This window comes from Ciconia boyciana, chromosome 1, assembly GCF_034638445.1.
Source record: "Ciconia boyciana chromosome 1, ASM3463844v1, whole genome shotgun sequence".
NCBI classification, from domain to species: Eukaryota; Metazoa; Chordata; class Aves; order Ciconiiformes; family Ciconiidae; genus Ciconia; species Ciconia boyciana.
Window position 1 is genome coordinate 173,067,201 of NC_132934.1, and position 27,919 is coordinate 173,095,119.

Below are 27,919 nucleotides of genomic sequence, written 5' to 3' on the forward strand. Positions count from 1 at the left end.
CTTATTGAGTTAATATTAAATTGAAGTACATGGTAATCACTATTAGAATTGATTTTCTATAGGATCGAATCCAAAATTTCATCGTTTTCTGTGAGCCCCAGTTGCTCCAGAAAATCAGTGTTTATGGTATCCAAAGATATTGTCTGTGCATTAAGTTTAGGGACTCCTAATCTGTAGATCCATCTAGACAAAACTATACATAACAGTTCTAATTTAATGGATTGTTATTTTATTTTGACTCATCAATTCCATATCAAATCACTATGGCTTTCAAATGCATTAATCCTATCCTTTCCCTTTCCCCTTCCCTTTCCCCTTCCCTTTCCCCTTCCCTTTCCCCTTCCCTTTCCCCTTCCCTTTCCCCTTCCCTTTCCCCTTCCCTTCCCTTCCCTTCCCTTCCCTTCCCTTCCCTTCCCTTCCCTTCCCTTCCCTTCCCTTCCCTTCCCTTCCCTTCCCTTCCCTTCCCTTCCCTTCCCTTCCCTTCCCTTCCCTTCCCTTCCCTTCCTTCTTTATAGACAGAAAGCATCAGGCCTGAATCTTACAAATCAGGATGGGTTGTTTCTTTCTAATGAGTCTTCATCGAGAACAAAGACTAATTATGCTTCCAAAGAGGCCTGAACATTTGCATTGTCTCCAGTATACATGTATATTGGAGAATGTAATTTGGTTCGCAGAACCTTACTGCTGATGAATAAGAAGGAGAGGGTAGAGAGGGAGATGTGGAGTTCAAAGTTGTTAATAAATGAGCTGATAATGTTAGAGTAAAGGTTTTGAAATAGCAGATAGGCTGTCTGAGTGTAAAATGCTGAAGATCATAATGACAGAAGTACAGCTTGTCTCCAGGAGGCTAAAAATCCATGACACACATTTTGCTAAGAATCCCAATTTCAGCTTAATTTGTCTTCAGGGAACAGTGGCTGTTGACACAGAAAAAATGCCTTATTTCATGATGACATTAATATACTGGAGGGTTCAACTAATTCTGGTCATTTTTTTCTTTTTTTTTTTGTCTTCTGTCATCTTTAATTTTGTCTATCTGCATATAGTTGGAGAAGCAGATTGAAGAAATTCAGCAGCTTTGCAATAAAGTAGAAAAAATTTACTATCCATTTTGCAACTCCATCATATGGATAACTAAGTGATTTTTACAGTTTGCAGAATTTTAGTAAGTATAGGCCAATAGGCTGAATGCTTTATGATACTGTAAAATGGTTTAGAAGTTGCCATGTTAAAAAAATAAACAGCAATATGCTTAGCATTGGTTATGTGACATACGTAGGAAAAATTAAATATTGCAAAAACCCCTCAGTCCAGCAGTAAATATGTTTTTTGAGAAGGCACATCTGAATGGCACTGATACCATGGTTGAATGACTGTCAAAAGAGCATGGAAACTTTGCAGTTACTTAGAAGGTTTTCCTCGTGTCTAAGTGGGTGTGTTACATTTTCAGATGGGGAATTTAAAAAAATAAGTACCTGAACTTTCATCCAAGTTTAGTTTGATCAAGCAAAAATCTTTGGTGAATATGCAGAAATGCCCATGTAATTTATTTTAGTGATTTCTTTTTTCCCATCAGATGGGATCTAAAAAAAAAGCCTAGCATGCAAAAACCTGTCCTTGCACTATCTATAGCCCACTCAATCACAAAAGATCCAATAAATGGCAAAGATACCCAGAGGGGGATTTAGGTACAGTTAGAAAACCTAAATCCAAACTTGTTTTCCAGACCCTCTCTTCGATATGCTGTATAACTTGCAGAGTACTTGAGATCTTTCCTGCAACAGGTCATTAGACCAGCATAAAAACCTTTGCCATTCCTCCTGCCATGCCAGGTCTCCGGGGCCCAGGTAGTGATGGATCTATCAATCTTTCTGCCTCTGGGTCCCTTCTGTCCATTCTGGAGGGGTACAGTCAGTGTCAGACACACCTCCAAGGCTGGAGGAGAGCTGGTCTATAATCAGCCCTTTCTGGGACAATCTGGAAATAGAAGAAATGCGGTGCAGCAAAGGCATTTCTTGAGTACGTTCACTGAATTGATGAAGGACGTATGAATTGTGGTATTACAAAAAGAGCATATTCTTCTTAGCTAGATCTTTTCCTCGTGTTTATTCCAATTTCATTATGAGAAGCAAAGTCCCTGCTACCTCCACTCCCCTGATTCATTTATGTTCCTTCTGAGGAGATCCTGATTCTGAATTAGAAGGCAGGGGAGTTTTTAAACAGTCCTGGTGATCACCAAGTTAAAAACCAGCAACCGGAGTTCTCAAAGCATGTGCTCTCCTCTGACTGAGTGTCTGGGATGTCTCACACTACAGTTGAAGACACAGAAAAATTACTGCTCCTTCCCTGCTTTCCTCCTTCAGCGTTCCACAGATGTCATTCATGTCAAAACTGGTATGCTTGCTCCCATGGAGAATTTTGTCATGAGAAAACTGCTATTTTACTACAAAAGGCTTTACTGTTACTTTTACTCATCTGTTACTTTGGTAAATGGATGAAAGCAATGTTCAAATGCGTTATCAATTGTGTAAACAGATAAAAACAGTGTTCAAATGCATTATCAATCATACACTTCTGTAGATTTTCCAAATATTAGTATTTTAAATATTTGGCTGTTTGAGATTATAATGCTACAAGTACAGTTAGCTGGATTCTTGTTCTTAATTCCAAGATTTGAACTACGTACGGGGATAACATAATTCAAAGTTCCATGGGTGGAAACTCCCTCGAGGAACCAGAAGATATGAAGACTGACCAATGTTTTCTGGCATATTCATCTTACAGTCAAGTTTGAGTATTAATTTCAATGGCACCATTTTTTGTGGCAACACTATTACTTTTAAAATTCCTATCCGCAGTTTTCAAAATCACATACTCTACTTGTCCTTAATTGGCTTCTTTGCATAATGCTTTCATCTTTTTCTTAATCTTTTCTCCTTTTTCTGCTTCTTTTGGGTATTTTGACAGTGAACACTATTTTTCCCCCATTAGGAAAAATGGCTTGAATGCCAGCAAAACTTTGAATTTGCCTTCCAGAAATTATTGTTTCTTTTTTTTTTCCTGAGTAGGTAGTTTTAAAACCTTAGCTGCCCATTGTTTTGACCACAATAGCTGTCTAAGCTCCCTAAACAGATGTCTGATGATTGCACAGCAATGCCAAGACTCAGACAAGTGCTTTTGGCATGATTATACTCAGGTATTGACTCTTAACAGGACAAAACCAACCAGTTTTAGATCTTGGCACAGGCTATGAGACTGTAGCTGTCAATTTATAACTGACCTAGTTATAAAAACCCCACGAAAAATAGTACATTTACAAGTAGCTTGCTTGGAAAGGGAGGTGAAATCTGAATTTTTCTTGAGCCACTTACACAGGTGCAGCTGTACCACCTAGAGGCCACTGCTGTGCTGGGCACCGCACAAACAAGGAGTTAGTCCCTGTCCAAAAGAGCTCAGAGACTAGAAAGGCAAAGAAGATACTAAGGCTTAGAAGAGATCATCATATGAAGACATTCCTAGTACTCTCAGATGAAAACCCCCAAACTTCCACTCCCTCACCATCCTACTCCGGCCAAATCTGAGTGCAGACAACTCCTCTAAGAAAGGAACATGACGTTAACAGAGATAGAGAATCATTCAGACTGCTTTTAATTATGAATTAGACCACTCGGATGAGATGGAGAAATTCCAGGATCTGGTCTTTGTTCCCAGGACTGTCTCTAGATTTTCTATTCAGCAGTCATTCCTGAGGGGTCAGTAGGCACTGACAGTGAATGTGCAGGCAGTGCCGCTATCCTGCACATGGGCCATAAGGATCCACCCTGCACGGGTCAGGGAACATGGCAAAAACATTAATGGGAACATCTAGTTTATTCCACACATCAGCCTGTTCCACTGTGTTACACAACTTGGTTAAAACATGGGTATGTTGGGAGAGAAATTGAACTTGGCCCTCCCACTTTCTGGGCCAGTGATCTGTTCAAAGAGGAGAACACCATCTGCATGATTTTAAGAGGTGGCAGTTATCAGGAGATTTTTGAGGAGGTCTGATCTTAGCAGTGTGTGCCAAACATGTTTTGAGAATATCTGCAGATTCTTCTCCTGGAAATGCAAGGAATGCTTCTGAGTCCCAGTTTTACTGATGCAGGAGATTAGAGCTGAGTTGCTCAGACCAGGCAAAGCACAAAACAGGACAGTAGGCCTTTGAAGTCAAAGAAGGAAATATCTCATGAGTTTAAGACTTCAGTGATTCTGTGTCCATTAAGCAGCTAAACAGAGCTATTTTGGTCAACAATTTCAGACTTTGGCACATCAAACCTACCTAAGTATTAAGTGTCTTTATCCTTTGTCTTTATGCAATGAAGGATGTCTCTGCTGTTATGCTGCTGTGAAGAAAAACGAGGTGTTTTGGTGCAGCAGAAGGGAGAAAAGGAGGCTACATTTCTGTGTCGTAGTCTGATACCAACTTGGCTGGAAGCTAAAACCACCTCCTGGTGTAACAGAGTAGCTACAGTGAGCAACATGCAAGTATGATCAGAAAGCAAAACCAGCTAGGAAAGTGGATGCTTTTCATTCTGAACAACAGGATTATGTTAAAACATCAAGGAAGGCAAGTGGAGTAGCAGAGTTCTGACCTATATATATTCTGAGTAAATAAACTGAACACATGAAACTATCCCAACATGACATGCATCTCCATACCAAGGAGCAAGGAATAGAGGTGACCTACTTGGTCACCGTATTATAACAAAAAGCAAGGCCCCTTTGATGTTGACCAGTTCTTTACAAGCCTAGCTAAGGAGGCTCTGCAAAGTAATAGAGAGCATGTCTTGTCAAGCTCACAGAGATGTTTGTTTCAAGAGGAAGAGGATGAGAGGACAATGTTACAGATGTTTATCACCTTGCTTCAAGCACTGCTAGGGAAGGGTTGCTCAGGCTGAGCGTTTTGTAAGAACCTGCACAGGATACAACAGAATGTATTAATACAGCAAAGCTGTGCTTGTGACATTCCTTGTTCTTGTAAATATCAGTAGCTTTGAAGCCATCTACATATTTAACTGCATCAATATGTATTATATGCATTATTTCACTCCTTTCCTCTTATTGCTTCATTCTCCCCCCTGTAGAGCTATGCCCCAGCTTTGTAAAATAAAGTATCCATTACACACTGAAAAAATGGGCCTGATGAATCACAAAACCCCACATAATTTAGTACATCATCTCTCAATACATCTTTTCAGTCTAATTTAATGTATTATTGAAGATAACGCGTTCATTAAAACAGCTGCCAGCAAACTGTTCATTTGGATTGTTTCATGGAAGCACTAGTCAAAGAGAAATAAAACACCACATGCTAATGATATGCAAAAAGGACAAAAAACAATTAAGTTTTGATACATTGGTATTGAGATGTTAATATGATTTTTTTTAATGAGTACTGCCATACCGGCTTTTATATGGTAAATATCAAGCACCACAAAACCGGTGTTTCTTTTCAGCAAACTTACAACATATAATAAAAAATAACAAAAAAACACATGGCAAAATTACTAGGGCTGTTCAGCAAGGATGAATTAATGAGCACAGAATTATTATTTATTGTTTCTTATTGCTACTTCTCTATCAGTGAGCATTTAAGTAGCAGATATTTGGATCCAGAGTTTGCTCCTGGTCTCTAGTGGAGTAAACTAAAATCTCTCATCCCCTCAAACACTAGGAATTCCTGGATTCTAATATGCTGGCTCAAATGAACATCTAACATCTTCCATTGTAACTGAGCCTTCGCAATAACTGTTGGCCTCTGAACAGGACCAAATTTGTGGCCTCAACATTAAAATTTTGCCACTACTTTCCTCCACCTGTTGTGCAAGTCTCATTGTTTCCTGGTGAAGCACAGGGTAATAACAAGTGTAGTTTAACTACAATATGTCATCAGCAAGAGACATACACCAGAAAAAATATCTGTAATAACAGGTTTATTAAAGCTACTGCCATTAATTCATAAGACATTTTCATAAAATTAACAAAACAAACTATCTACTGTTTCATGGCTCCTTTGTATACAGTCTGAACATCCTTTAAGCCAAGCAAGACAGATTACATCATTATTCAGCTGCAGGCCCAATGGTTTAAATTACACAGACATCCATACCTCCTGTCTCCGCTACTGAATGTGCAGACGAGGAGAGAAAGTTTGGCTGGGACAGCCATTGAACACTCTAATATTAATCTATGGCTTTGGCACTTTTCACCCTTCTAAGCTCTTGCTCAGGTCCAGCAGCCTCCAAGCACTCTAACTCTGTCATGGTCATATCCAAGAAGTCCTTTTAAGTGGAGACATAAGGGAGAAAAATCAATTCTGAATAACCGTGATCTAAAACATCTCATGGCAGAGACTAGCAGTCAACATCTTTGTTTGTCCAGTAAACTACTGAACTATTTATTATTTTAGGCAAATAAGGCAGGTAACTATTGAGTGTTGCGGAAACGTATTATAACAAAGCATGAACTCTTCTTTTAGTTCCTATACTTTCATACACATACACTGTCCAAAAGGAAAAAAAAATGCTTTCATTGTAGTCTCAAAGGAAAGAGTTTATCTGGCCTAATGTAGATGTCTAGAAATCTGAACTATTCACCCCAGGTTCCTTTGAAAACCATGGAAAGTAAGACGTACATTCAGAGCATGGTTAACATCACGGTAAAATAGGTGTTTGCAATCTGACCAATTGAATCACTTCCTAAAAATGTCTACCTCTCTATATGACTATAAAGACAGAATAGATCAAGTAACTTAGAAGTAGATGTCTACACTGTAGATGTTTAAATTTAGGCAAGATGAATCCATTCAAGGTGTTTAGATAGCTTAATAAAGTAGGAAAGATAAATACAACAACATAACATCATGCAAAGTATGTATTTCATTATTTCATGGCAACTATTAAGTGTGCACTTAAAAAAAAAGGCAATACAATAATTACCAGAATTACAAACATGGAGTGGGATACTGCTAATTAAAACCCTCTAGCAATTTTTGTCTAGAATCCCTCTGCAGTAATAGAGATGCATTTTCCAAAGATGACTTGTTCCATCTTAAAGTTGTCATTTAAGTTATTTGGGGAGAATCTTCCTCTGGAGATTGATGTCTCTCCTCAAAGGTGCAGAGTGAACCCATCTTACTTTGTATGAAAACAGTAGTTTAAACTGAATAGCTGACTTTTAAATGACTAATCTTTGATGAGATTAATCCCATTCATGCTGTATAAAGATAACAGATCTTTATATCTGAGGAGATGTGTTTTCAGTAAAGAGAATACAGCCCCTTCAAAACATATGTGTAGGTATGTCCTGCCAAAAGTGTAGGTATGTCCTGCTGTTCAGAAAATCTCAACAAATTAGTGTTAGTTTTAAATACAGTTTAGCAGTTTCACAGATCTGGAGAATATACTGAACAATATCTTGTTTTGCTTCCTGGAATGTGTGTATGAAAAGGCATCTATATTCTCATTAAATTAATTCCTTAGGGAACCATGCAGTAGGACTTCATTTAGAGTATTTGTTCCTAGCAATAAAAATTAATCATTTTCCATAGTGGTTTGAATTAACAGGCCAATACACGTAACTAAACACTCGTGGAACTTCTTTATCATGCTTTCTGTATGTCAAATCAGTAGACCCATTTTTCTGCAAGAGAGAAAAGATTGATCAGAAATGCCAAGCAAATCAGTATTCTCTAAATGTCACACAAGGAAACTTTAGATCAATTTATTTTTTTAGAAAATCTACTGAAGTCTGACTGTCCCATCTTGTCATTTGCTGAAATAGGATATGTCAATTTATAATGCTTAATATACAGACCCTTGGTATGTCTTTCTACAGTTTTATAACTGTCACAATGCCTTATTAATTTTATAATCTGATTAATTGTAAAATTCACTCTTCCAATCAAATTTTGCAATGGCATAATAACAAAGTATTTTAACAAATTGATTAATATAATTTTAGTTAACATGATCTTATCTCAGATGTACATAGGTGAACACCAGCTTATCAGAACATTTCATCTACGTTTCCATTTGTCTTTGTTTAGTACAGAGGTACTGATTTATAGTATTATGAATTAATAACTGCCATGGACAGAGAAGACTTAAAATCTAGCAACTTCTAGAAAAATTAATAAAACAAAAGCTTCATTCTTCGTTGCCTTGCACATTTGTTTACTCACTATGCTCCTCACAAAGGTAAGAATGGTACTCACAATATAATTTTTTCATTACGATTTAATAGATTTTGTATCTTCTCTTTATTGGTCACAATGACTACATTAGGTGAAAATACCTCTGAACCCTGGCTTATTCATTTCAGTAGAACAGCCTTATTCTCAGATGGCCTTGCAATTTATTCTTGTCACTGTCAGGGCAAGATGCCGTTGCCTCACTGTGGACGTCTCCATTGACTGCACAGGTAGGACTCTACAGATTACAATGAGACCTTAAGAGATCTCCCTCGCAGGTACAGAATAATTATTATGTCTAGAACCTGGGGTTGGATATCATCCTAAGCAACCCAGTCTTACTGAATGAAATACTTTGAAAAGCTTAAGTACACGGAAATGAGCAAAAGCAATAGCTGTGTTGTAATATATTAAAGTTACTTGAATGAAGTTCTCTACACTGTTTTTCTTACATTCAGTATAATACATCTTGCATCTTACCTTTAATTTTGGAATAGCAAGGTTCACAATGCACAGTTTGTCTGTAAATCCAAATGCTGTCTCCTGCTTTCAGATCTTCCAGTGGTCTTTTACATACTTCACACTTCAACACACAAGTAAAAGTAACAAGATAAATTAAAATGAAACCCTTCTCTAATATTCATTCCCAGCATGCTGTCTTTTAGGAAGTAAGCAACCGCAGACCAGAATAGGGGTTGTGAGTACTGCATCAAATCTGAACTCTGAAAGTGTAGTTTTAAAGAACAGTAAATTAGACATCTGAATATCTCACCTTTAGACATCTGAAAATCAGATACCTAAGTCTCAACTGGTTCCCTAGATTCTCGTTGTACTCACCAACCCCTTCCTTCCCCCAGACATTTCCAAGGGTACTTTCTCTGTCTTAGCTGAGAAATTTATTCCAAAATAAGATGAATCACCCTTTTGAGATCCTTTTGTTTCTTAATTGAGTAAAGGAAGCATGATCAGACTTAATAGTCCAACTCAGAGTAGATCTTAAAGAATCTAAACCTGCTTATTTCAAAGTATTTTATGATACTTTATCTTAACCATTAACTATGTCTCCCATTATTGCAGAATCTGGACACTGCTGTCACAAATGTCTCAAAGAGCTAATTTTTCAGATAGAGGAGCATTGCTTATGTTTCACATGTGAAAATACACAGATACACACAGAGGTAGACTTCCCAAGGTCACAAGGAAAACCTACAGTGGATCAAAGAGCAAAGTAATACGGTCTATAAACCAGAATCTTGACGCCCAGATAATGCTTTTTTTTGCAATCTAATAAAAGAATAGCAAATTCTGGTTTCTTTGGATATTTTATCATCCAATAAGTGAAAATCAGCATTACTTTTCCAGTGCAATTCAGTAACGGAATTGCCAGCCATCCCAGAAAGGCTATAAGCCTCTCCATAATTTTCACGATGGCTGTCTATTCAGATAAATTTGGACTGAAAATCTTTATTAAAATTAAAAATTAACAGTCTTACCCAAAAATCCCTTTGCAGCTAAATGAATAAAGAAATTGTGTGATGTCAACACCATGGACGTAAAGGCAGTATGAATTATTAGATCCAGGATCCAGACAATATGCAATTGCTTGATGTTATACGTGCTCATTAGGGGTAGTATGAAATTGCAACTGAGCATTCAATATTGATTAGTATAACATGTTAGAGTACTAGATAACTTTTTTTTTTCCAGTTTTACAGAACTATGTTTTTTCCATATCTTTTCTACAGAAGCTGTTAGTATTAAGGTACTATTAAAACAGCCTGCTCTCTTCACTCATTTTATGTTTCCTTGTATAAATCAGCAAAAAGATGGACAGGTTTTCAAAGCTTCGATCACCAAGATTAGCTAGCATTTTTATACAGAGAAAAAACCCTACAATTTGGATTACTTACTCACTGAACTTTTGATATATACCTTTACAAGGAAACAAAGACCTTGTACTGCTGTCAGCTGCAGACCTGTACTGCTGTCAGCAAATCTCTGATGGATACAGCGTATTTGTAAGGAGCTAAATGAATATTAATGATGAGAAATTGCACTACTTAGCTAAATACATAGCTACAAGCATGAACCACAGACCTACATTAGTTGTTTAATTTTTTGCCAATGCTTTCATATGTGTAGTTACACAAAACTTAAGCTGAATTTTGCTGGCCAGAAAGGTCGCCGCTTGGGAATAGGTAGCAAAAAGAATATAATTTAAGAAATAAGCTTAAAAATTTAACAGATAATTCAGCCAATAGCAACATGTTAACACTCCTAACTGCATCAAAAGCCCATTCGTCTTTATGTGGGTTGATCTATCTAAAAAGAATGGAAGCAAACCAGAGCTGGTATTTACTTGCAATAATAGTGTTGAGGAAGTATTACAAAGTGATTTCCATGGAAGAAATTGCACTTCTAGTGCTCACAGAGCTCAGAAAGTCCATATGAGACAAAAAGCATATGTAACTTCATACATGTTAAGTACAACCTTACTGCTGTATTCTGCTTTGGGTTACTTTTCATGCAATAATTAGGTAAAAGAACTGCTGTCAGAAACAGAAGTAAAAGCTATGCAAGACTGGGCAGAAAAATGAGCTATGCTAATGCGCTAATTTTGCCAAGTATTCTTTGTTAGAACAACAAACTCTGTGTGGAGAGGCAAGCAAAATTAAGACAAATGAAGCAGAAAGAAAACAGACTAGAGGGCTGAGCACTGGCAGGCGTACCCTGAGAAAAATTTAAAAATGAATTTTAGGCTGAAGCTTAGGCTTTGGAATGACAAGCAAAAAAAATTTCTTCTGTGCTTTCATTCTTGTTGGAAACAGGAAAAAAAATGTACATAATTTTTAATAAATAAGACTGAGGCAAAGACATATCCAATTTCGACACTATTTTATCCTACAGCAGAAACTATCCATAAGACCCAAATTTTAACCAAATCTTTGACACCAGTGGGTAAAATGATTTCATGTCTATGGCTTAAATACCTCTTACTAATGCCTTTGAGTGTGGCTTCTGCACAAGCCATGGTTTTAATTGTCGCTTAATCAAGAACATCTACAAAACTTCATAAAAAAAGAAATAGAATAAAATTTTACAATATGAAGGAAGTGTAAGTAGGATATAATTCACTGTATCAGACTGGAAGCATGTATAACTAGAGGCTTATAAATGTGTAGGACATTCAGGATGTGTTCCACTGCATCCTTTATCCTCCTTGTGGTTGCAAGAGAGAAGGAGAGGCAGGGAGAGGGAGAGTAGAGGAAGAGGGAGAGAGAGAGATGGAAAGAAAGAGGAAGGGATTGTGTAGGGGCAAGAGAGAGAGAATAGTGTTTTCTATATTAATCTTCTCCTCCAGTGGGCAAGCTTTCCTCTTCTCCCAGGTGGAGAAGGCCTAAGGCCTAAATATTCTCTTATTATATATGTAATATAATGCAGGTATTACATTCAAATTACATTTCTTAGTAGCAGGTGAAATCTTCTTACCTTGAAGCAAGTCGAATGACAGCAAATTTGTAAGGCATCTAAGATCATTTTGGCATCTATGCCCAAGGGCTTCCTGCAGTATGTACATATATCTTTTCCAATTATACTCCTGTGTATATAATATAACATCAGCTGTCAGAAAAAGAGCTACCATTGAAATCTCAAGGAGAAAATTGATAAGCTTACTGCACTACGTGGGAAAGACATTTGTATACTGTACAATGGCCATAAATGGAAAAATGTCATGTGTATATTCCCTCCATTCGAGTTGACAGGTGTAATATACATGCTCCTGTGATAGGCAAATTGCTGAGCATAATTGTCAAGTATCAAAAATACCTTAATAGAAAGAATGGTCTTCTTTGGTGAGCGGAATGATTTCAAACAGTAATGAGACTGTATTAAGCTGCTGAGTATCTGGGAGCATGTATACTAAGTGGGGATGAAGTAGAGGGTAATGATTTTAATGTTTTAATCACAAAAGTAAATTGATAGTTGAAATTAAACTGCCATCACTTGATTGGTCTGATATAGAATTCCCCTTTATGTTGTGGAAGTGCCTGAAAACATTTTTAATTTTCTGTGCTGCAGACAGAAATCCTACCTTCATGGCAGTTATAGTGAACACATGTATAGAGCAGCCTACCTGGTATTCATAACAATAATATTTAAAAAATTTTTCTCAGCTCTTTTTGCATTCTTATGTGACATCAATCTGTACTTTCTCTAGATACAACTGTTGGTGTTGTTGTTGCACTACAAAATCAACTGGTCTTGCTCCTTTCCACTCAATGATAAACCATTGTACTAATTTGTAATCATTGCCAGAGTTCCTTATACTTACGTTGGAAAGGATACAAGTTTTTCTGATTAAGAAAATCCCAAGTAATGGGAATGTCCAAATTTTCTGAACTGAAAACAGTGGGCACATTTATTTTTTTTTCCCCCATGAGATAAGATATTACTGATTGAGCAAATATCCTTCTTATATTTGGAAATAACTGGTGTGAAAACATACAGTTTTTAACAGCGTTGTCATGTGAACCTATTCCTCCACATCTGTACATAAAGTTGGTTATTACAGACACCATTCTCACAAAGGAAGGAAATTTTGCAGAGTAAGCAGCTGCCCAAGGTAGAAACCTACAGAATCACAAAGCCAACTCTATTACTTAAGGCCTTGGCTATTGTTTCTATAGAAATTTTAAAATGTCAGCTGTGACAAGCCTAACATAATATTAGGCTGCTGAACTGTGGTAATGATTTGATGGCAAGATCCCACTGAAAGGCAGCTCTGTATGACAAGCTGTCTGACGAGCCTAACGGTGACTTCCACTGCTCTCTTTTGTCTGAACACTTGAATGCTTATGCAAAATGTCTGTGTCCTTTGGTGCTCTACAATGTTATTAATGTGTACTTACCGATCAGAAGTAGAGTAAACAGTTTTGATAGTATTTCCAGTTATATTTTCTTCATAGGCACCATATGATGATTTGCTGTGAAGCAGTGAGTGCATAGCAATAACTAAACAGTACTTTTTATTTTTAAAGGTTTCACTACACTGATAAGAATATGCAAATTAAACTAATGTAACATGCTTGTAAAAAAAAATCATCATACTTAGTGATGAGTTATTTTTCTGTATTTTCACAACCATCAAGAAAAATATATCAAATAAAAAAGCATAAATTAGAAATATAGTGTCCTTAGACTGTGTTCTGTTGTTGAATGATTCTTCAACATTTCAAAATTAAATCCACAAGCCCATTGAGCAAAATCTGCATGATGGTATTGGGTTTACCTATGGTGACACACTGGTGTCACACACAATGGTGACACACTGCATTTTTTCCTTTTTTCCCCCTTCTTTCTTTAGTCCTCAAAGAGCTGTCAAACAGCCAAACAAAATTACAACATGTCCCTGGAAGTAGAGTGAGGGTCTTTATAATACAGGCTGTTCAATATGTGATTTGTGTTCACTACAGTACCTGGATTGTTGCTTGTATCAGAGTAGGAAGGAATATGCTGAATTTAACTATCAGGGAAGTTAAATCTTCCTTTTTTAACAGTCCTAGTTCTGGTTGCTTAACTGTCAGTTTTGTTTGCATAGAAGGGATGAGCATGTATGTGACAGCTGAAGAAGTCATCTTGCCATACATGTTTTTAACGTTTCTGAACTGATTTAATTATCCTATTCCTTCAGAAATTCATAAGGTATATGGTAATTATTACATGTTTCATATCACTCTTGAATAATGTTTAACAATGTTAGGAACAATTTTTTATAATTGTGTATTTGCAGAACATGTCTTTTTTTCAAGGAAAGTATAACAGACGGATAACATGATTGTGTAAGGTGTTACACAGGCCAGCTACACTTTTCTACATACCTGACTTTTATAATGTGTCTATGTCTTATTTGATTTCTATGCAACACCAGAAATGTATTAAAATTGCACAGTTACTGAGAAGCTTAAATGATAAATGTTTTATTTATGTTTCACAGTATATAACAATATGCTTGTTATTTAATACTAATGTAGCAAACCTGGGTTTGCTCACCACAGAGAAAGTACCTCCTCAAATGAACACCCAATGCTCCATTTACATTTCAGCCAAGATGAAAGTAAGCTTACTAAGTAGGAAAGCAGACTGAAGCTAAGTGATCTCCTTTTGAGGTTTTTCTGGCTATTTTTGCCCTGACCAAGCTAGACACGTGCACAACACATGTCACAGGGTGGAATATATTGATGGTGCAAGTGCCTAAAGTTTCTTGCTATAGTGAAAAGTGGCATAGGAATTTTACCTCTCTATTCCTATAAAGTATGGGCCTGTCCGTGCTTGTTTTTGTTGTTAAGTTTATTTTTCCCAAACCTTCTATTTAACTCATTGCATTTAGCTGCAGAATCTAGTGCTGAGTTAGGTTGCCATTTCAAATCATTTAGTTAAATCAGGGTTGAGATCAGGGCAAAGTGAGTACTGTGCATTGCACAGTCAACATAATACCAGTATTTAGATGCAGCATGCCTGAAAATAACAGTTTATCTTATAGAAAGTTGTACAGAGAAAAATACTTTCCTCAGGTGTCCTAGTGTGGAGAACAGTGCCCCTTGGATTTTAATAACTGGCCAGAGTATTATGGTTGAAATACACACAAATATGTATAACCACATCTTAAAAAAAATAATTGTACTGTATAGAACAAAAAACTATGAAGCTACAGCAAAAATATTTCCTAAGCATCAGTTTCTAGACTTGCCAACTGAAAGTGTGAGGAAACTCAGAACCTTTTCAAATAAATGCATAGGCTGACAGCTTGACAAGACACTAAGTTAAAACTGAGCCACAACGCAGCCTGAGAACTGCCTATCTGATCAAGTCCCTTCTTTCAGTTCATATCACTCACTCCTTTACTTGCTATGGTGTGACTTGTTTATACAGCAAACTACTCAACAATAAATACTCTGTAGAACCTATTGCATAAAACCTGAAAGAATAATCTGCAAAGACCATTCATTTAGTAAGCTTTCATGAATTAAACCAGGATTACATCTTCAAGTAAGGGCTTTACATTTTGTCAAGTGTAATGTAACACTGCATATTGAAGCACATTCTTTGCCTTGCCATTCTTGTGTTACTGTTCTCTATTTTAATTTTCAAAGATAATCAGAATATTACACCTCAGAAGCTTCATGTCTGCAAAATGCTGCAAAATGTTGATTATTTTTTGTGTTGAATATTCATTTTGAGTCTTAAAAATGTATGCTGTTTAGCTTTTCTTTTATTCTCAGCCAATTTATGGGCTTGGCCTTCAAGGCCATGCAGAAGTTTCAGAACATACAGATCTCAACCACACTCCAACCTCCTACAACAAACGTTAGAAAATGAGAGATCAAAGACCTTGTGCCCAGTCACACCCACACCAAGGCTCACGTGTGCATAAACTTAAGGGTTAGGACATTGGCCATAGTTCCCATAAAGTACCAGACTGTGACTGTTATTTTCCCTATTAGTAAGGCTCAATAGAATATTCCTCCTTTCCCTTCCAAGTCATCAGCCTTGACTCTGGCAATTCACGACCACTATACAGCAATACCACACCTTACATATAGGACTGTCTTTAAACAGTCCTGTCTACATTAATACTTAAATCCACATAGATGGGTGGGTTGGTACTGAAGAGACATTTTCTTAATCCAAAAAGGTCCTTCATTCAAGAATTATATATTATGGTTTTTGTGGTCATATTTCTTGAAAATACATTTTGACTGTGAAGAAAAATATATTGTTTCCTTTATTTCAATGATTTCCTGTTACCAACAGACCTGGTGTTTAGTTAGTTCTATTAAATATCCCTATATTTTCACTCAGATTTGCAATATGTGTGCTTGTAGAGACAGAATCCAGCTAGAGCAAGAGTATTGCAAGAGAAATGGTTTTAAAAATAGTTTGTACCTGATCAAAAAGTCAGAAACCCATGTTACAGTTTCAGTGATTGGGATAAGAGATGATACATGGATTCAGATTCATCCCATATAGTTTTAGGAACAACTTAACAACGCACTTGAGTGAAGAGCGTAAGGTTTTCCTTATAGCCTCAGAAAGAAATAATCTCCCTGAGAGCATGGTGCATCTAACATATAGGAAATGCCTTTCCTCTATTGATTATATAAGAATTTTGGCTTAACTGCTCTCCTAAATTTCATGCCTCAGCTACATCTCTAGAGCTACGCAGGGTATCTCTTGTGCTCCCCACCCTGTGCACTAGAGCTATGCTTTGTGGGCTTCTGTTCATGGGATCATGGAAGCAGAGTTTGGAAGGGGGCTGGCATGATTCCAGAGACCAGTGTGAGGTTTCTAAACATCCCTGAAATCTCTTGCATAAAGATGGTTTATCTTCCCCCCCCCCCCCCCCAAGAAATGGCACTTTAGGCATTATGGTTCTCAATTAATTGTCCACACTACCTGGTCTTTCTTTCACTGTCACCAGAGTATTTTGTTTCTGCGAGATTATTTGGAGCCCTTGGAGGATTTTCATATGCTTGCTCAGTTATCCTAAAAAAAAAATACAATGAGAAGACAAGAACCTTTTAGAAATCATTTTCAGCTACACAGCTTTCAGTTACACTTACAGCCATAAATGTAGATGCTTAAGCTAGGAACAGTAGGTAAAAGAAATTTATCTTTTTCTTACTGTTGTTAAGTTGTTGCTTGTGAAAAGTAATGGAATCACTGACCTCTGGTTTATGCTGGTAAATATATTAATGTCAGAAACCTCATCTAATTTTAATTGAACTCTAGTTTCCTCAAAGTGCCCCCTGAGGTTTTCAACAGTGCAGAAATGTCTCAGTGGTTGATAGCATTCTGCATTTCCTTGGCAGTATTCTATAAAGTTTTATTCTTGGCTTTACTATATTTTAGTTCAAATTTTCTTTTTTTGGATATACTACAGTGATATTTTTATTAGAAATGACCAGCTAAACAGATACATAGACTCTTATTTCAAAAAGCAGGATTACAATTCAAGCAAAAGAAACCTTGTCTCCTGCAGTTTTCCCTGCTGCAAACATGACATGCAACCAAACATAAAAATAAACCTTGTCAGACAAATTATAGTATTTAAGGAATAAGTGCTAATAATGTTTTTGATGATTTTACAAAAAAGCTCAGACAAAGGCTGCTCTTGTTTCATTCTGCCAAAGGTTGTATTCTGAAACAACTTGATGATTATAAGCCTTAACTCTGAATGTTTGGGGTGCAGCTTGATTTATTTGAGTGAGCTTGCCAAGGTCTGAAGCTTTGCTAAACGAACCTTGCTCAGTGCTGGTCACTGTTTTATATGCATAGCATGCTGCATGAAGCAGCACCCTCTATTGTGCTTGACTCCTAATCTAGCAGGCCCCCTTTCAGAACTAAAAGAGAAACTCATTCACCGTAGATATTCAGTATATGCTTCTCTGGTCAGACTGTCAAGTGGGACTGCTAGGATAAAAATATTTTATATTAAAAAATAGCAAAAGTACTTATGTATACAGTTAGCTAAGTTCTTCCTCTTCATTTAGATATACAACTAAATGGAAGACTCAAAAAGATACCTTCAGAATGGTACCTGAAAACATAATACTAACTTCACTTTAATTGACCAAAATGGATCTTAGTTTTTCCAGATAATGAAACCTAGTAGCAGTGAATTTTTTCAATTATGAGATGCTAATGGCTCAGTTCACAGAACACCTAGATAAGCACAAAAATAGCTAAGTGGATTTCACCAGGCATTTTTGTTCACTACAAAAGATTATAGGTTTGAGTCATTACTTTGCATTATCAAAATACATGCAGCTATATTGTTATATTTGGTTAATCAGGCACATTTTATAAATAATACAGATATCTTACTCAAGTTATGCAAATTCTGCTTGCTTGTATTAGGTATTTACATTTTCTGTTACCACACTAAACAACTACAACTCTTGATATTGGCTCTTTAAATTTTAGAGAGAATTATGAGTTGAGTCTCACCGCTTTTTACTTTGGTCATCAGCAGACTTTACTTCAGTGTCATCACTAAGTTCCTCATCTCTGTGAAAGTGAGAAAGACCTTAGAATTAATCAAATCATTTGATTCAACCTAAACATATTAAATGGGTTGAATTGTTTATGTTAAGAAGAAAAAAAAAATACATGCATTTCACAAGGAAGATTTCTGACCACACTGATTATGTATCATCAGAATTGTTTCATATCATAAGTGTTTAGTTAGTTAGGAAGTACGAGTTATCAGTTCAAACCTCAATATTTTTCAGTTTCTCTCCAGTGTGACACTACTTGGACTCGATGATCTTAAAGGTCTTTTCCAACCTAAAGGATTCTGTGATTCTAATGATTCTACAAAAGAATGACAAACTGCTCAAAAATGCTAAGTTCATTATGGGACTGTAGGATAATTCAAGTTGGAAGGGACCTTGGGAGGTCTGTAGTCCAACCTCCTGCTGAAAGCAGGGGCAGCTCTGAGGTCAGACCAGGTTGCTCAGGACTTTTTCTAGTTGGGTCTTGAAAACCTCTAAGGACAGAAATGGCACAACCTCTATGGGCAACCTGTTCCACTGCTGGACTATTCTCCTTATATCCAGTCTGAATCTCTCTTATTTCAATTTATGACCCACTGTGTCTCATTGTGTTGCCACGCTACAGGTGAAGGGTCTGCCTACATCTTCTGAACCAATTATGGCTCTTATCATTTTAATTTGATAACATCATTTCATTCAATGCAGGCACCAATACCATGAGCAATGGCTGCCAAAGTCTGTTATTTGCTTTGTTGGTATATCCAGCCCAGATTCCTCTTACAACTGCTGTTATCTAGGGCTGTATATGATCTCTAGGACCATATGATCACATCTATACTAGTAGCTAGTAACTCTCTGGCTGTGAAAAAGATGATTTTGTATTAATATTTTATATTAAATGGCCTGTAATTAAAAATAATAATAATGTTACCCATTGAAGAATTGTTTAAGATTAAAAAAAGGCCACAGTGGTTCTTATTTGAAAATGGAGAATGATACTAAGAAAAAAGAGGATTTTTTTTTAATTATTTATGACACTCCTCTTTTGTATTTAAAGGACAATTTTTAGTTTGGTGGAGCACTTCACATTAATTTAAAGAACTTTGATGGTCATGCACTATTTAGAGTTCCAATAGATGAAGTCAAGTACTACCTGCGTTTCTTCCACACTGAATTATTTATATTTACAAGCCTGTATTTAATGAGGAATTTTTAAAAGTTTAATTTCTATGGTTTAAATCAAATAAAAATATTAATTTTGACTCCTCTAATGATCTTTACAGAACAGAACTTATTAATACTAATATATAACCAACCACAAACATTTTATAAGTACATAAGGGAAAGATTATGACAGCCTTGCCTCTTATTTTTCTGACCAGCAGTATTTATTTCAGTAAAATCCTCAAGGTCTTTTCCCCTGAAACAACAAACAAGTACAACCATTAAAATATTCTCCCTATCTGGGAAGAGTTAAAGTGTACTAAAAGAAAGAAATACATTTATGCACACATTTAAAGGAGAAAAGTAAATTGTTGGTTAAGTTTATGTTCAGAATTTGCAAACACTTATGTTATTGACCATAATAAGAAAATATGTTTACAATTTTCCACTAGCAAGGTAAAGTTCTCTACAATTAAATAAAAAATATTATCTAGTACAGCCAAGAAAATAAAAAGGCTTTGTTTAATCATATCAATACCATAGTTTAAGATTCTTCTTTGCCAGTGAAGATAGCAAAGGAGAAACATGAACTTTTCAAAGTACTTAGTATTAATTTACAGGCTTCAAGCAGCTTAATCCTTGTTTGCATCATTAATTTGCAAAAAAAAAAAAAAAGTTTTTATTTAAACTAAGAAACTTCTACTTCTTAAGACAACACCTAAAAATATGTCCAAATGATCACATATTTTTGCTTCTGGAACAACAAGAAATTACCTCCGTGTGTCATCATAGTTAACAATTAAAGCATTGATTATGTCTGTACTTATACTGAAAATGTAAGCATCCAAAGACTCATAAAGTTTACATATAAGGAAAAATTTTTTTAAAATGTCATTAATACAATTAAACTAGTGGCTAGTTTTTCCTCTGCATTTTTTTTTAATTACTTTAAAATGGTTCAGTGAATTGGAGAATGGAATGACCTATGAAAAGCACTCTTAACTAATATAAAAAACGCTGATTCTCTTTAGGTAGAAGTAGGGAGCAAAAGCAAAAGGCTGTTAGCTCTGTGAAACTGATAACTTGGTCACTTCAATCTATAATAGGCTTATTAATCTTAAAAGTCTGGATGCTTCCTAAAATTCAGTAGTGTCTCAAAGTCTTGGAGTCTATCCTTATAAATTCTTTGTGAATTAAAATTTGCAAAAAAATCATACTCAACTTACAGTTTAGTGCTAAGCGTACATATAAATGTATGTATGTATGCATATATGCGAGATCATCTCCTGTAAAACAGATGATCACATTTGGGCAAAATTTATGTGCTGCTACTGTTTAGAACATCATTCTTGAAGTTATCTGTAGAATTTCAGTGTTAGGTGTGACAAATATTACATAGCTCTTACTAGCACAGTACCCTGGCAGTTCCTCCCTTTCCATATGCTGAAGGGCTGCTTACAGACCACAACGAACTTGGCCTGAAACATGCTGAACTGATGTGCTGTTCAAAAATGTAAGTTCAAGCTGTTCTTTATGGATCACTGCCCTTGCTGACTGAAATGCTTTGTTCCGCCCTGTTGGGGAAACACTTATAATCCATGACTTCTACAATATTTTGTTTAATGCCCCTTCTCTAACTATATTAAAATATTTATTTGTTTTATTGAGGAAGCATATAAGGCATGTATGGAAGCTTGCCATAGATATTACGTGTTCAGCTGATAGTACACATGCCAGTTAATTAATCTGTATTTTTATATTCATCATTCTGTGTAAGGAATACTACTTATTAATCTATAAACATTTTACAGGTTTGCAACATCACCTTTCCTGACGTTCTCATAGTTACAAGCTACTCACTGCCTTCGAAAAGCAGGGCTTGAGAAGCTTTGAAAACTTACTCCTTGTCACTTGTGAAAGAACTTGGATTCACTTTGATGGGCTTATTGAGATCTTGGTTCCTTTAGAGACAGAACAAAAACCAGATCAAATCACAATTAGTACAGCCAGCTGTCAATTAGCCAAATTAAATACTCACTTAAAAAGACATTATAATTGACACATTCTTTATGAAAGACAAAATTAAACTGATGGAAAATTCAAAGTATACGTCATTTTAGTAATTCAAAGATATTCATAGACACAGCCATATGCCCCCTATATGCACATAAGCACACACTCTTCCTGGAATAAGAGGACCAAATTATGTTTTGGAAACAACAAGTTATACCTAATACTTATGACAAAAAGGGTAATTCCCACTGAACATGTGTCATGGACAACTTCAAAGAGTGCCTGACCTCTAACATGCGATGATATAACAAGAAACTTTACCAGATAATACAATCAGCCAAGTATTCCTGAACAATTTCTTACCTAAAAAGTAATTATGGACTGTCTTTCTGCTAAATCAGTCAAAAAGTCCATTAGTCTATTGGTGGGCTATCTGGACCAGCTCCTTCCCAGTTAAACTCCCCTTCTCACAAGAAATTTCATGTTTAAACTGAGGGACACTGAGAACTAGTTACATCCACTGATTCTTGAACTTCCATAAAAGAGATAGGATGTGATTTACTATTATTATCTGATGTGAGGGAAAAAAAATCTTCCTTGAGTTAGATCTTGTTGGTTAATTTTTTTTTTTCAATATAATAACATTAAACATATAATATATATTAATGTAACATAACTATTAAAAATAGAAATTTAAATCAATGTCTTTTATACTCTTTGAATGGAACATTTAGTAGTATCAAGTCAAAATATGGAGTGTTGCTTTGACTGCCTTTATTTCCCTTCAAAGGATTGCACTAGTGTTAACGTTTCTATAAAACACTTAATTTCTGTGAAAATGCATTTTTGAACTGCAAACTCCTCTACTGAAAAACTTTCAGCAACTTTACCTAAAAAGTTACCATCTAGTAACTTTAACTCACTACAAAAAATTGAAAAATTGACTCCTAAAAAGAAAGCAATGGGAAAAGAGTGATGCCCATGATGATGTGACAGTGCCCCCGCTGTAGGACCTGTTCTATAACCTGGTGGTCAAACATGTTCTATATGTCTCATTACTGACATTTCATTCTGAATAGTTCTGTCATGAAACAACATCTCAGTGAAAGATAAAGACAGCCTCTTCAGATTTATTCTTGGTCATGTTTGTCAGCTTTGGGGCTCCCTTTGATGAGATTATCAAGATCTCCGTTTGTTTAGGAATGAAGCAAAACCACTTCAATGCAAGGAGAGTCTGCTGCCATTTAGCTAGAATTCCGTACCAGTCATTAATAAATGAGTAATCTACATATTACATATTTTTGCAAGTTCTCTTTATATTGTTACAGTTTTCATGCTTTTCAGAGTTTTCCTCCAGAAGCTGGAGTCTTGTGGTTATCCAAAAATATCCTTTCCTTTATGAACTGGATGGCAAATGGCTTCCTCAGTACTTGGAGGTAGCAACACTAAAATGGCAATAAAGCTAATAAGACCTCAGGTAGTTACTTTGTTAACTTATATTTTTGCAATTTTTATTAAGAAAAAACCCTCCATCTCTCCATGTGTCTGGCCTGAGTAAAATATACATTATTATTCTTGTCTCCTGCATCCTCCATTCCTTTAATTTCTTACAGGTATTTAAAATATGCATCTCAAGCCTTCTATAAAGCCTACTGAAGCTCTGCAATTGCAGCTACCTCAATTACTATCTTTATGTGTTATGCAGCCCTCACATTTATCAACCTCTGTGTTGCAGATTCACCCAAAACATGGAAAGCAGGAGATTTGGGACTCCTGTTCATTCTGGCTGCAATCATGGGATTATATGCAGTTTACTCAGCAGCATTATCAGTAGTCTTTCTGCGTACTCCTGCTGACTTTCACAGCGTGGATCAACAGAAAGGCTGTGACAGTAGCAAAACCTGTGACCTGCAGGCCAGTACACTCCTATGTATGATTTTCAAAGGAATATAAGCATTTGGAGAACCAAATTCCAATATGCTTTTTATGAGACTTAGCTCAGTAAAACAGATACATTTGAAATTTTTACTCACGGTATAGATATAAAATGTTGTATTCACTTTTTTACAATTTTCAATTTCATATTTTTTAATAATTCCTGGAGGTTCTTCTTTTAGAATCAGATAAATTAATTGAAGACATCTTCCTATAAAAATAATCAAATACTATGCAGATAAAATATGCTACCACCACAAGGCCCAAATACTAGAACTTTTTGTGTTAATCTTTGTAAGAAATGTTAAAATATCTTAGTGTTTTTGTATCAAATGCTACATAATTGAATTAATAATGCTACAGAAATTGATTGTAGAATACTGGGAAGTTATATCACTTATATACTTGTTCTTGTTGTAGGTAACATTTTTCTGTCAACAGGGAAGGAAGAAACTCCCTCAAGATCAGCAGGAAAGATTCTGGCTTTAAAACATGATCTTTTTAAGTTTTCACATGTATTTTAACACTCTTCCTAGGTAACTTCAGATTTGCTTTACTTTAAATTGCTCCGTTCACTTCGCACAGAGTTTCTAGGTAACTTCAGATTTGCTTTACCTTAAATTGCTCCGTTCACTTCGCACAGAGTTTTCAAACAAAAAAAGAGGAGTTATCTAAAATAGTTCAACCTTGACCTACTGCCTATTTAGAAATAATGGAAAAAAAAAGAATAGATTTACAAAATTCCAAAAATTTAAGAATCATTCCTTCAGAAATGTGGTTACTGGCCCATATTAATCCTTGGTGCAACTCGAGGGATAGATGAGTCAGTACCCTTCTGTAGACTTTAAATCATCATGACTTTGCAGCCAAAAGCATTTTTTTACTTCCTCATACATTATTTTCAGTGCTTTGAGTATCACAATGCACTGACTGACTCGCAAGGAAGATTTTACTTGCTGTCCAAAGGGAGAGTAACAAAAGTAATAAAAGTCTAGGCTGCATGTGCACACCTTGTCAACTAGCAGCCTGATTTATAGAACGCTAATGCTGAAGAGTCCTAATAAGTGAACAGAAACAGTTGCAGCTGCAGATTACAGCACAAAAATACATGCTGACTGACCTGTTCAGCTATGTTTTATGGTTCCTATGGAACAAAACTGCTGTAAAACATAACCTTAGAAGATATGATTTTATTGCACTGGTAAAGCTTCTCAAACTTTCACCCTCATGAAACATCTGCTTGGCGTGACTGCAGCAAGTAATAAGGGCTGATGTCTTGCAAGTTCTTTGCTTTGAGGTGGCTGGCTAGTGCAAAGGAGAGGTCATAGGATATGCAACTTCAAGCATAGTTCAGGTTATTAGCAACTAAAGTTAAATTTGAGAGCTGTCATTTAAAAGGATAAAATGTGAAGTAGGGCAAGCTGCAGGACATAGTGGGTAAGTCAGAATTTATCTGGTTAGGTTCAAGGCATACTTTTGTTGACTTTTTTAGTCTCTCTTGTTAGCAAAGCTGCATTTACTTTAGCAATAGCACACACTGGGCACCAGTGCTGATATCACCACATACCCCAGTCTCACATTTAAAATTAGAGTGGATATGCAACACAGAGTCTAAAAAGAATTTCAGTTTAGTTTTCATTTGAGAGTTGTTAGCATGCTAAAAATCAGTAATACAATTCATACCTTTTCTAATGATTCTAAAAGAGATGTCAAGTATTAAAGTGGGGAAGAGACTAACCTATATGCTCGTACATTAAAGAAGCTCCTTTAATATTAGAATATCACATGCAGTGAAAGGCCGCTGTGGAGAAGTCTTTCCAGTTGCAGGTATAACTGTCATTTGAAAAAATAAACTATTTCAGTGTTCAAGGCTGGCTGAACTGAATTCATACTGCTTAAATTTGTCAACAATTTTTTAAAATATAGATTATGATGGAAAACAGCAGCATAAAACTTCTAGGATGACACAAAGCTGTTTAGACAAACTTGGGGAAATATCTTTCAAATATGGTAGGTGGCTTGTAATGGATGCTGACATTTTTCATAGGTCATTCCAAAGGATGCTGCCTCCAAGCATAGTATTTTCAGAGACAGCCATTACATCACTGTGAACATTCTGCCTAGGGTGAGTATTTTTCGAAATGGATGAGAATGAGGTAGGTCAGACAGCCTGCCAGGAGGAGAATATATTGTTTGCTCGTAAATTCAAGAAGATGAAATATTTTAGTACAGCCTCAGGACATGACGGGAATTTTTTAGGAGCACCTAACTCAGGATAACAAATACACATTTTTGTATTCTGTATAAAAATATTTGGAACAGCAGTACAGAAGATTTTGTATCACATTTTGTACAAAAGGATCAAATATTGAAGAAATTAATGAATTTATTATAAAATAAAAACATTAAGACTTAGATTAAGACCTAGGCGTGCTTGTTATCATCACTGAAGTATGGAAGACAATTCTATTGGTTCATTTACTTTTCCCTTTGTAAGTGACCACCTCCAGAAAAAAGTCTATTCTGCCTTTAACATCTCCTTGCAGAAAAATGCTTAAAATAGCACTATGAATCTACAAGAAAGCCCCACTCTGAAGGCCAGAAAAACCTATGTGCAAGTGGGCCACTATGGGCCTCATGCTATAAACTTGTTAACCATGAATATTGCTGCTGCTGTCTGCTATTTTGCCTCTAGCTGCTTGTGTAAAATAGGATTAGAAATCTGACAACTAATGAAGAGGTTCCAGCAGAATAAAAGGCTAGCAAAGAAGATAAGTAAAATAGGTTTAAAAAAAGCTGTCAAGGCAGGCTGCGTGCAAAATTTGTTAACCAGACACTCCTGTTCTGCCATATCTTGGACCTCTATGCCTCTCAGACACAAATGAAAAGGGAAATTATTTAGGGCTTGTGTGACAAGCTCTCCAGAAATTAGCTAAATTTCAAAAGCTTAATATCTCTGACCCTGAATCAATATCAGCAAATGTTCCTTCATTTACAGAAACATTCTCTTTTGGGTTATCTATTTTATTAATGTTAGGTATCTAATGTCTTCCTTGATTTAATGCATAAAAGACCTATAAACATATTGAGTAAGTAATCATTAAAGGTATCAAAATGAAGGTATGATGTAATCACAAAGTATGATTTTTTTCCTTTTATGCTTTGTAGTAAAAACTTAGAGAAACTGAGTTGCCTACATTTTGCTTTGACTTTCAGTCTGCATTTGATTTCTAACTCATTTCACTTGAGATAAAGCTCTAATACTTTTCAGTCCTTCTGCTCTGTCAGATATGTTTGCCAATCTCACTTATTTCGGTAGATAATAGTTCTGTAATTCTGGCTTAACTGGTGACAAGTCAGATCACCATCAAAAAGGAAAACACAAATGAATCCTATCCACACATAAATTCAAGCACAGCTAATAGGGTTTTTTTGTCATGAAAATGTTCAGGTAAAAGTTTCAAATGGCATAGAAACAAGAAACATGTGAACCATGCCTACAAAAAGAGCTTTAGTGATGTCATTGATTGTTTGATGAAAGCAATGACAACATTTCTAATGTTTGTATTTGCAATTCTGAAAGCAATGAAGAAAACAGTCATCAAAAATAGATTTTAAAAAGTTTGATCACATTATTCTGACTGTCCTTATGCTGAGGCCAAATTGAAGTTGATCCTGGACATGTGTAGGAAAAAGAGTGAGAAGAGAAATTTTAAAGAGACCCCAGCCATGCTCTTGAACTCAAGTACAAGGCAGGACAGTATGTGACCACAACTCCCTACTCATTCAGTGAATGCTTGCTTAACCTGTAAAAGTCTTGCTAAGCCCATTTCTAGTTCCAGATGTCCCCTATTCCTGAAGGCATTCTTGCCTTGTTACCAAGAATTTCATCATCTCTCTTTGCTGATACACAAACAGTTCACATAATACCCAAGCACCAACATTGTTGTTTTATGGACCAGAAAACTGAAGGACTGCACAAATTTCATAAGACTTGCTGTAACGTCTTTAATCAGTGGGATACTTTGCATCAAATCCCAGGATACTCAGTGAGGTTTCACATCTACTCACTCTGTCATCATCAGCATCAGCATCATCAATCCAGAGGCAGATCTATTAAAGGAGTCATACACGGTAATTTTAATAGATCTCCATCTGTTTTCTGATTAAAAGCCCTGAGCAGGATTATAAAAACTGCTGAAGTGACCCCCTATTTCTAATCAGTTATAAGATATATATATATATAATATTTCTAAATGTGATACCAAACAAGTTGCATCTGTTGTCCTTTCTTCACTGATCTCTCCCAGTTGATCTGCTACAAAGCATTCTGATCAACAGCTTCTTCCTCTGACATGACTGAATATGTGAACACCACACTAACCAAGTCTGGCTAAAACCTTAGGGGCATTTCTGACCTAGTCACATCAGCGCAGAAGAAGGCAAAAACAACCAATCGCCAACTGGACCTTCCAAATCTGAACTAAAAGAGTTGGTCTACAGTATATTAAGTATGTCA

The 27,919-nt window shown here is 36.0% G+C and overlaps 1 protein-coding gene across 8 annotated transcripts in view; it reads right to left on the reverse strand.

The window, feature by feature from the left end:
- Window positions 1–5,962: 5,962 nt before the first annotated feature.
- SCEL (sciellin) overlaps window positions 5,963–27,919 on the reverse strand; it is a 73,878-nt gene continuing 51,921 nt past the window's right edge. For 5 of the 8 annotated variants that reach the window (XM_072850007.1, XM_072850009.1, XM_072850010.1 and 2 more), the window contains 8 exons: window positions 21,354–21,413; window positions 19,652–19,708; window positions 18,242–18,301; window positions 16,688–16,777; window positions 13,144–13,218; window positions 11,723–11,831; window positions 8,714–8,816; window positions 5,963–6,323 (listed from right to left, as the gene is read on the reverse strand). In XM_072850007.1, the coding sequence (XP_072706108.1) occupies window positions 6,268–6,323; window positions 8,714–8,816; window positions 11,723–11,831; window positions 13,144–13,218; window positions 16,688–16,777; window positions 18,242–18,301; window positions 19,652–19,708; window positions 21,354–21,413 (610 nt within the window). In that variant the 3' untranslated portion in view covers window positions 5,963–6,267. Of the gene's footprint in view, window positions 7,684–8,713; window positions 8,817–11,722; window positions 11,832–13,143; window positions 13,219–16,687; window positions 16,778–18,241; window positions 18,302–19,651; window positions 19,709–21,353; window positions 21,414–27,919 lie in introns of all 8 variants that reach the window. The other 3 variants (XR_012040401.1, XM_072850011.1, XM_072850012.1) reach the window with 3 other exon arrangements.